Below are 11254 nucleotides of genomic sequence, written 5' to 3'. Positions count from 1 at the left end.
CGAATCTGCGTATAAGTATCAGCAGGTATGAATAAACTTCCTGGCTCATACATAATATCTCAAGGTATATATGCTATATGTATAACAAGATATATACATAATACAAAATAGAATTTAAAAAATACGTTAATTTTAATTATTAATACTGTGTTTAATAATTAATACTGTGAATTATTGGCACAACAGCAAATATTCCATCTTATATACATACACATATATATCTCCACTTTTATTACATTTTGTATAAACAACATAAATAAAAATGTTTAATACGAAAAGATCTACTTTTATATCTACCTTCCTTTCCAATTTATTTAGTCAAAACACCAATATAAAAATATCAATTCCCTTAAGTATAGCGCCATTTTTATTAGTATTATATTTTGCCAATGCTTCACCATTTTTTGTAATAATTATATGTTCTATATAAAGAATATAAAAGGCTGTATACCGAAAAAGAGAAAAATATTATTATCCCATAATACAATAATATCAACATTTTTCAATCTCTTACAATTAGTCGAATAAATTGTAATAAACAATGAAACATCAATAATCAATGCAATTATTTTTCCTCGTGGAATAATTAATTTGTAATAAAATGCACTTGCGTAATTTCAATCTAACAGAATAAATTTTCGCGTATTATTGAGCCAGAAAGCCGGGTCATCGAGCATTGACCTGGATATCCGGCTATTGTAAGCATAAATACTTACGTTTTTCCCAATGCCACGTAGCACGGTGACAAATTTTCCTAAAATCGTAGATAAAAGTACACAATATTTTAAACAAGATTTTTTGTTAATTCCAATTTTTAATATACAATCCTCTTAAAACTATGAGAATTAAAAATTAAGGACCATACAAAATAAACTTTTTTAACCAATCAATTCGCTACTATGCGTCATCTACAAAAATATCAATCATCCTGTTCAAGAATTGCTTACGTGAATTACATTATTCTTAGAATTCAACTTGAAACACTGTTTCATAAATTACAACACAATGTTATAAAATATTGCAACAAATTTTAAGAATATTCATAGAAAATTATTAATTTTTATTTGATTGAATATCGACAATTCAATAAGCGACGTCAGAGTTCCTAAGATAAAGTAACGAAATCATAGTGAAAAATAAAAGATAAAGATTTTAAAGATTTTAAGATTTTAAAAGAGATTAATGAAATACTTAAAACAAACAAGATTTAATTTATTTTTACTAGCGTTACTAATTATTTTAATGATTTTTATCATCATGGCAAAATATTTATATGCAATGACCTTTAAATGAATTAATTAATATTATGATAAAGTTTCTTCGAGTGTGGCAATAATATGTATCACAAATTATAAGAATGAATTCAATAATTTCTGCGCAACCAAACGAAATTAAAAAAGCATTGTTTGTAAATTATGAAACCGCTGACAAGTGATAGGGGAGTAGGTCAAGGCGGAAATGCTCTCTGCGTCTTCGATGACTTGACGTAATTCCGTCTTTCGTTATTCAATTCGATTATGAGATGGAAAGAATGATATTAATAATGATACAAAAAGAATGCAAAATGAGAAATTCCTTTTGCTACGAATTTTTTTTAGTTATATTCTCTCTAATGGAAATGAATATTATATTACAGTAAATTAGAGAAATCTCTCTTCAACTTTCTATGCATCAATGAATACATAATGTAATCATTCTTACTATACTCTCAAATATCTTCATATTATAAAATATCGTCACAATATTTAAAATATCATAACTTTTTGCAAAATCTTATTTGGTGCTTTTCCAAAAATAATATTAAAAAATTTTTTCACTTGAAGCAAAATTATTTCTGTTACCTTACTTCGACACTACATATAGAAAATATTAATCAAATATAACATATTTTACATATGTCAAAAATTGTTGATTGGACATACACGTATACAGCCTTACGTTCAGCGTAATTCGCGTTTCATTTCTGCAAAATAACAAGTAGCTGATTTTGCTTTATTTTGCATACTTCAAAGACCAGACGTAAAAATGGAAAGGTATAATAAATACAAACATATAATAATAAATAAATTATTGTAATAAATATAAATATAAATATAAATATCATATATAAATATAAAATATTGTAATAATAAATAATTGGATCAATTGGATATTGCTGTTTTATTTCATCCCCTTAATTTATTTTCGATCGATTTTTGCTTCCATCGCTTATTTTCTATCGATGATCTTTTAAAATACGAATTAAAAAGCAACGAGATACCGGAAACACGTTTCTGTATTTTTTTTCTGTTAAACACTTGAATTGCTACATATATATATATATATATATATATATATATATATATATATAGTATATATAGTATATATAGTATATAGTATGTACAAGACCATTAATTACAAGATTAATTACAAGACCATAATGATCTTATCAAAAAAATTTCAGGTACAAACATTCGATATCAAAAGAATTATATTATTTAGGAAATGAATAGCATGAAACTGTAAAAACTTTCAAGATAAATAGTTTTAATTAAAAAACCGCATAAATAAGAAATAGCCCCACGTTCAATACAATGAAGTTTAATAGTTGCAGGAAAAAATACAAGGTGCACGAGCGAATGCAAATATTAATTCCAATAGAAACATGGCGCAGCCACTAATTAGCTTCGCGAATCTCTAAGTAGGGGTGACCGTAGAAAGGTCCGGTTATAAAAGAGATCGCGCGAAGTTGGAAAACCAGTTCGGTGATGGTTCATCGACAACAACGCATCGTTTAGGTAGTATAAGCATTTAGGTGGGTGACAATATTTTTTGTTCCCGTCGTAGATTATGAAGACACAAGTGTATTATTGATATTCGACAACATTCTTCATCTTTGAACTTGAAAATACTGTGAAACTCGAGTGATCGTGCCCAATATGACAACGTGATTCGTTCTTTAAGTTATTTCATCAAGATTTACTTGAGAAGAAATACAATTACAATCTGATCCCCTTTTATTTCCAGATAACATCAATTATGTCTACGGCCGGACCGGAAATAGTAGCCGGATCAATGGCAGCCGCCTCGGCCACCGGATTCTCGGCGACCACTGTATTCTTATCCCTTTTCATCCCTGCTGTCGTTTTATATCTCATTTATTTCCGCCTCTCTAGGCAACATATGCTCAAACTTGCCGAAAGTCTACCAGGTCCACCAGCTTTGCCTATCATAGGAAATGCCTTGGATTTACTTGGAAGTTCCGACAGTAAGTAAAACATTAATCTTAAATAGAGTAATAATGATATTAAATATAAAATAAAGTAATAATAGTTGACACAATCCATATTAACTTTCGAATTCATCTGATACAATTTGATACGAGAAATGAACCCGAACAACCCTCAGCTTCGCGAAGAAATGGAAATAACGATTTTGTTTGCAAATTGCAGCCATCTTCCAGAATTTGTTGGCAAAAGCTGCTGACTACAAAGATGTGGTTAGGTTGTGGATTGGTCCCAAATTAGTTGTTTTCCTGTTTGACCCACGCGACATTGAAATAATCTTATCCAGCAACGTGTACATCGACAAATCTGCCGAATACAGGTTCTTCTATCCATGGCTTGGAGACGGTCTTCTCATCTCAACTGGTAAGTTCTGGTTTTAAAATTCCTCTGTTTTTGTACCGTATAGCAATCGGTGCAATTAAAAACATACGAATAGTATAGAATGAAGACTTTCCTCATAGCAATAGGTTTCCGGTATTATTTAAATCAACGGTCTACGAATTACAAAATTAAATCATAATTCCGCTCTGAAGACAAATATTTTTTGAGCTCTTTGCATACGAATGTGAAGACAAAATATCTTAATCGATTGTTACAATCTCTTATTACGACAGGTAAGTAGAAGCAATAAAACATGAAATATCATTATAAGTGTTTTCTGGTGATAGCGAAAGCAACAACGACTTCGTAAGCCGGTGAAAGAAACGAGATGTAGTTTCACGAGCGAGTGCAGTTATCGTAACTTTCCCGTTGTCTAGATAGCTTCTCCCCTCCTCCCCCCAATCTGTAAGTACCATTTATTCGTACACGTAACAGGGCTTGACACACGTGCACGTAACAACCTCGCGTGTAACCGTCTTAAACGACCAGCACGCATGCACTGACGTAAAACTTTCTTCGCACCCTTTACCGCTTCCTCCGAGCAGGAAAAACTTTTGAATTATAAGTAACTGAAAGTATAAAAAGAAGTCAGTATAATTAACTTCTGCAATTTCATTAGTGAAATAGATGGAATAACTAGGAAACGTGTAATTTCATATCTATTGTAGATCGTATTGACGCATTCTTCTACCATGCCTTTCTAAATTATTAAGTTAAATTATATATACATGAGAATATACGTAACACTAATAGGATATCATTATTTTTCATCATACGAATGCAGTTCACATATATTGCAATCTGTCTGTGTAAGACAGATGAAAATAGAAAGAAAATTTATCGTTGTCGCTTCCAGTGGTTTAGTCTTTCTTTTCTGTATATCTAGATAATAACGTGCTGTCTGTGTCTCGCGAAAATATTGCTATTTCATAAACATTTCGGTTTTCTTTGAGCCACGCTTTTTCTTGAAGAGATCGTGTATTCTCTTCGAAATTACTCCTTCGTTTAATCGATACAATTAAGAGCTCTTCCGAAACTTTTATGCACTGAATTAAATGTAACAGATAACTGAGTTAAAAATGTAATTCCCATACAGGTCAGAAATGGCGTAGCCATCGTAAACTGATCGCCCCAACCTTCCACTTAAACGTGCTGAAGAGTTTCATCAACCTGTTCAACGCAAATGCTCGCGATGTTGTCGAAAGAATGCGCAAAGAAGGTAGCAAAGAATTTGACTGCCACGATTATATGTCCGAACTCACCGTTGAAATTCTTATGGAAACTGCCATGGGTGTCTCCAAGACTACTCAAGATCGCAGTGGATTCGAATACGCCATGGCAGTGATGAAGTACGTATACATTTTTCCGCCCCTCTTACGCAAACGTTTTCTTCCTCCGGAGAAAGTTCGCCGATATTCCAGAGTGCATGTCCTGTACAAGTTATAACCGGTATTGCATAACAACTGGAAAATAGATATATGTCTTTAACGAATGAAACAGCGATACATTATAGACGTGTATTACAGGCGAAATTAAATAACGGGTGATTTATTCGTAGGATGTGCGACATCTTGCATCTCCGTCACACCAAAGTATGGCTCAGACCTGATTGGCTGTTCAATCTAACAAAATACGGAAAGGACCAGATCAAGTTGTTGGAAATTATCCACGGATTAACCAAGAAAGTCATCTCGCGTAAGAAGGAAGATTACAAGAGCGGAAAGCGTAACATCATCGACACTAGCGCTCAGAAGAACGAAAAGGTAAGGATCAAATCGATCTATAATCGATATACATAATGAATTGTCGATACGATATTTTTGTAAATATTAGGGCGACAACGCCACCGTCGTAGAGGGTGTTTCGTTTGGTCAATCGACCGGTCTTAAGGATGATTTAGATGTTGATGATGACGTTGGTGAGAAGAAGAGACAAGCTTTTCTCGATCTCTTGATCGAAGCTGGTCAAGAAGGCGTCATCCTTACCGATAAAGAAGTTAGAGAACAAGTCAATACCATTATGTTTGAGGTAAAATTCCAAACAAGACTGACATTCGATATATGTAAATACATAATATAATAATATAGCACGATGGAAGTCAATGAAACGATATGTTTAAAAAAAAGGGACACGATACAACTGCAGCCGGAGCCAGCTTCTTCCTTGCATTGATGGGTTGTCACCCTGACGTACAAGAGAAAGTTATTCAAGAACTCGATGAGATCTTTGGTGACAGTGACAGACCAGCCACCTTCCAAGATACTTTAGAGATGAAATATCTCGAACGTTGCCTCTTGGAAACGCTTCGATTATACCCACCAGTACCAATTATCGCTCGGGAGATCAAAACAGATCTGAAATGCAGTTAGTATCATGATTTTCGCATCTTACATGCTTTCTTTCTACCGCAAGCAGTATTAACAAAAATGAAAATTTCAGTGAGTGGAAACTACACAATCCCAGCTGGCTGCACAGTTGTCATTGCTACCTACAAGCTACACCGACATCCAAGCATCTATCCTAATCCTGATGTCTTCAATCCTGATAACTTCCTACCAGAAAATACCGCAAAACGTCATTATTACGCTTTCGTGCCATTCTCGGCTGGTCCACGATCCTGTGTAGGAAGGAAATACGCAATGCTCAAACTGAAGATCATCCTGTCGACGATCCTCAGAAATTTCCGCATAAGATCTAACTCGAAGGAGTCCGATTTCAGACTACAAGCTGATATTATCTTAAAGAGAGCAGACGGTTTCAATATCAAGCTCGAACCTAGAAAAGTAGTAGCGGCCACGGCATAAAAATGCAAGGACGATTTAACATAAGAATTTTTATTTCAAAGGAAAATTACAAATCGTGGTAGGTTATAGGCTCCCCGCACAATCACACAGCGGGTGACAAAATACTTAATCACACACGCGAATCGTTAAACGTCATACTTTTCGAGCATGCGCGGGAAACTATTCCCTCAGATTATATGCTTGTGTATAAATGTATGTATATTTCTGTTCATCGTGTAATGTATGAATATATTTACTATTTACGTTGATATTTATCTTATGCAATAAATTATGCATCCATAGCGTTGCAAAATCCGATGTTATGTTTCATCTTTCCTCTGTTTCACCTTTCTGTTTACGTTTTACTCTTAAGAGCTTACGAAGAAACGCTTAAAATAATGACTGCAAAATACAGGCAAGGAAAAAGACAGGATGTCGAAGAATTTTTAAAGAAGAATTGCACAGAATGGTCGAATAACTCGGATAGCAACATTAGCGGATACATTGATAATCCAAAGATAAAATTGAAAACTTTGCCCCAAGCTCAGGGAAAAGAAATAAATAAGGTTATTGATGACTTAAAAGCCGCGTTACCAAATATAACTCCCAAAGAAATAAGAAGGTTCTTATTGTCATTATATATACATATAAAAGTGAAAATAATACAAACGTATTTATAAAAATATTATTAACTACGACATTATAAATAGGTTTTATATGCCATATCATGAGGCGATACTTCTCGAATTTAAAGAACAGGGATACCAACAATCATTTGATTATATGACAGAACTTCTAGGTTTCGATGAAAAAATTTCAGAAAAAACGCCTGGCTCGTTATCATGGAAAAAACCATCTTTGAAAGATCAACAAGATTTTATAAACTATTTGACAAATGGATTTATTGCGTCTGAAAAGAGTAAGAGGAAAGGTATGAAAGAACATGATTCCACTAATTCTTACTAAATATGCTAGTTTATTGATTAAGTAAATGAATAATTTACTTAGGTGACTACTTTGCACAAGCAACGACACTTTTAGATATGGCTCTGTTCTTTCAATCGAAAACATGGGAATGGTGGTGGATAGCCGACCATCTCTATCAATTTGCTCTTTCAGTTGCGAAATTGATAGACGGTGATGATGCTAAAACAATCACGTTAATACGTTATTTATACGGTCGATTTCTTTGTCACGAATGTTGGTATATAGATCTCGAACTCTTTGTACTTTAAAGTTCTGAAAAATAATGCTTAGGATCATACGCTTAATTAGTACAGAATCCAACAGAAGCTCTAGATCATCTGAACAAGGCGCGAAAGGACTCAGAAAATAAAACATGGAACGCATCGGCAAAATTGGAAATAAAGCAACATTGTATCTTCAAAGAATGCAACATTCTTTTGTATAAAACTCTATTGATTTTCGTTCGCACGGAACGTCTTCAAAATCCCCAGTCCGCTTTGAAAGCCTGCATTGAAGCTAAAGAAAGAGCAACCGATGGTAAGTTCTGTTGACTTCCATTCAAGGATCATAAAGATAAGTAAAATTAGAAAAGTTTGAATGTAAAAATTGGTAGCTCAGTTTAAGTGATTTTGCTTACGAATAACCATTATAGATGATTATCGGCAACCAAAATGGTTTTGATCATTTATAGCAGTTAAAAATTAGAATTTTGTAAATTATATTTAAAATTATATTTTTTATCTAAATTTCTTTAAGATTTAGTGATCACAGGCTCCAATTTTTGTCAATAATTTCTTTCATATAAATTTTAAAGATAACTTATCTTTAAGAAGCACTTATTTCGCATTTACAAATTTAAAGTAAAATAAAGTACAATAAGACTAATTAAAGTTAAAATGAAAATAAAAACAGCTGGAAACATTGAATATACAAATGAAGTCCTTTACGAGCTCGGGAAATGTTACATCGCTGTAAACGAAATTAAAAACGCGTTGCAAACTTTTTCGAAGCTATTAGCTCTCGCCAAGAGAACTTCAGATATCGAGGGTGTTTGTAATGCGCACATGGAATTAGCTTTTGCGTACAAAGTAATTAAATTCCTTCTTTTGTTTCTATGTGTAATGTAATCTTTCTTAAGATGTAAATGATACTGGTCGCTCATATAGCATCTAAGCGACAGTGACTACACGGAAAAACATTTGCGAATGTGCCGAGAAAACGCTGAAAATTTCGGTCTCCTGGAAAAGCTCGCCGATGCACACTATTACACGGGCGAACACTATTTGAGTCAGGTAAAAAAATAAAATAAAAAAAACAAAATGCTGTTCTACCTTATTTAAAAAATGTTGAGCTACAATACTTCTACAAAAATAAGTTCACTCACAATAAAAATATGCACAAAAATATATAAACATACAAATTACATCAATTATCCTAAGTGCTTTGATTTCTTCAAATAATAAATTTGTACAATACTTGCTTTGTGCAGTACAAAAGACTAATCAAAATTTCTATTCCTGCAGGGAAAGTTACATTTATCTACCAAACATTTGGAAAACGCACTAAACCTATACACTAGACTTGATTTGACTCACGAAGCTGATCAAGCAAGATGTATTGCAGGAATTTCTAAAGGTTCTTTTAAAAGATACTTTTTAAAAGATACATAATTATATACTACACGAAGTTATTGTCATGCTCAGTTGTTCACTTCGATAAAAAGAAAACAACAATATAAAATGAAAATACGTGTGTGTTCTCGCACTCTCAATTACACCCAAGATCTTTTCTCAAGTATATAGAAATACATCTACTATTTGCTTTATTTTACATATTTTAACAATTTGTAAATATCTACATAATACAAGTTGCATCATGATGTTGAATATTTAATTAATACATAGATTAAATGTACATATAAGTTATCCTTTACGTATTACAATAATAACTGAGTGCGATAAACATTTTTAATGTATACGCAACGGTGGTATTAATTTTTTAAGGGCAAGAAAGAATCCAGAAATATATCGATTTGTTACTACGATGCGGTGAATATGATGAAAATGCAACGTTGAAACTTTGTCGGTGGAAAAGCTACAGAGAGATCTTTTGGATTGAGGAGACCTTTGGTAACTAAAATTCAATATGAATTTTTTACTCAGTCATCACGTACTACTGTAATGTATATAACTCTTTCTGTTTTTAGATTTGTATACTTATGATTAATCAAAGATTTCTTAGACAATGATCAAAATTGAGACAAAAAGGGCGCTTTTCATACTAACACTATCAGTGTGTGTTTCAATCTTTGTTAAAATCAGTTACGATATTTGCAAAACTTTCAAAAAATTCTCAGTTTTGATAATTGCATACTTATATTATATACATGTTTTAATGATGTCCATTAGACTTCTCATTAAATATACTATATGTTTTTCGTTACACTAATCCACTGACTATCGTGTTACGATGGCCATCACTTCTTTTCTTAAATTTTATACATTCAACGGACGTTTACTTAAAATACTAAAACCTCCACGATCTTTATTATTCAATAAAAGTCAAATTATATCTCGATTTTGTCGTTTTGGTATCTCACACTTGACAATATCGAATATATCATACACGTATGTAAACCTGTTCATAATTATTGTATCATAATGTAATTTCTTCACGAATGTTTCAGATACAAAGTTAGACTTAGAAATCCAACATGAAAATTCGGACACGCTTTCATCGTCGTTGTCTTCTACACTTCACAACGATCAAGCAACATCGCGACTCTAAAACTCCATATGTAATAGTTATGATTAATAAAATTTATTACTACAAGTATCTCATTCTTTTTTTATTTCACCTTATACTTATCTAACTTTATATTTAAATATAAGAACTTCCTGTTCCTCATTACAATGTCGCGGAAATCATAAACAAGCGACTTGTTTATAGTTAGACTCATCCTTAAATAATATTCTCAAAAAAATTAATGAAATAATTACGTAAAAAATATAAAGATAAGATAACAAAATCAAGACAAAAACAACGACGATGTACGGCGAGCTTATAATGCGAGATTTTTAGTGAAGTTAATTCGTTTGACGAATGCGTTAGTGCGTATGATCAATCTATAATAGCAAGATTTAAAAAACTGTAGACTTCTAAAGTAATTTAAACAATTAAATAGGACAAATAAGAAATATCAAATTAAAAATATTATGGGCTAAGAGGTCATTGTACTAATAAAATAGTAATAAGTCTTGTGGTTACATTGCACACAAACGACTATTCAATTCTTACTTGTTGTCATAGAAAAATTAGAAAAAATTAAAAAAGGTTTAATAGAATTAAGTAATTAGAAATTAATATTAAAATTGGCCAGGTTATACAGAAATCTACCAACCCTCAAAATAATAAAAGATTAGTTAAACACATTACAGACCCCATAATATTATAACCTTTATTTTGCAAAAAATAGCCAACCCATAGAACGACTCTTACACTATATAATTATTAAAATTACCAAGCCATAGATCTATTTTAAGCTTATAATTATTTTACAGAAAATTTCCAAACCATATATTAATTATACTATTCACTATTAAATAAGCCATTGAAAAACATTATAAAAGAACAAGAAATAAAATATATCCAAAAGAAATAAATCTATTTCCGTTTTTTAAATTAGACTTTCCAAACTATATTTTTCTCAATTTTAGACCATCGAGGATTGGTAGCATTCTGCACAACTTGGCCCAAATATCTCCAATTAATGTGCAACGATAAATTATTTAGAACCTGCATACAACACGTTTCTTGCTTATCTTACTAAAAAAAAAAAAAAAAAAAAAAAATGAAAAA

At 31.9% G+C, this 11254-nt stretch overlaps 2 protein-coding genes across 2 annotated transcripts; both read left to right on the top strand.

Moving 5' to 3' along the window:
* Positions 1 to 2674: 2674 nt before the first annotated feature.
* Positions 2675 to 6748, top strand: LOC100746541 (cytochrome P450 4g15). Its single transcript, XM_003490982.4, has 8 exons — positions 2675 to 2794; positions 3007 to 3247; positions 3432 to 3629; positions 4744 to 4996; positions 5206 to 5410; positions 5481 to 5675; positions 5774 to 6011; positions 6087 to 6748. Exons 2-8 carry the CDS (start codon positions 3019 to 3021, stop codon positions 6449 to 6451), a joined length of 1683 nt encoding a protein of 560 aa, XP_003491030.1. The 5' UTR covers positions 2675 to 2794; positions 3007 to 3018; the 3' UTR covers positions 6452 to 6748.
* Positions 6728 to 10231, top strand: LOC100743027. The gene is made up of 9 exons (XM_012387724.2): positions 6728 to 7052; positions 7141 to 7361; positions 7439 to 7630; positions 7706 to 7933; positions 8309 to 8484; positions 8563 to 8688; positions 8920 to 9031; positions 9400 to 9525; positions 10083 to 10231. Exons 1-9 carry the CDS (start codon positions 6748 to 6750, stop codon positions 10181 to 10183), a joined length of 1587 nt encoding a protein of 528 aa, XP_012243147.2. The 5' UTR covers positions 6728 to 6747; the 3' UTR covers positions 10184 to 10231.
* Positions 10232 to 11254: the final 1023 nt, after the last annotated feature.

This window comes from Bombus impatiens, unplaced genomic scaffold, assembly GCF_000188095.3.
Source record: "Bombus impatiens unplaced genomic scaffold, BIMP_2.2 scf_0487, whole genome shotgun sequence".
NCBI lineage: Eukaryota > Metazoa > Arthropoda > Insecta > Hymenoptera > Apidae > Bombus > Bombus impatiens.
This window is presented reverse-complemented; position numbering and strand designations above follow the sequence as displayed.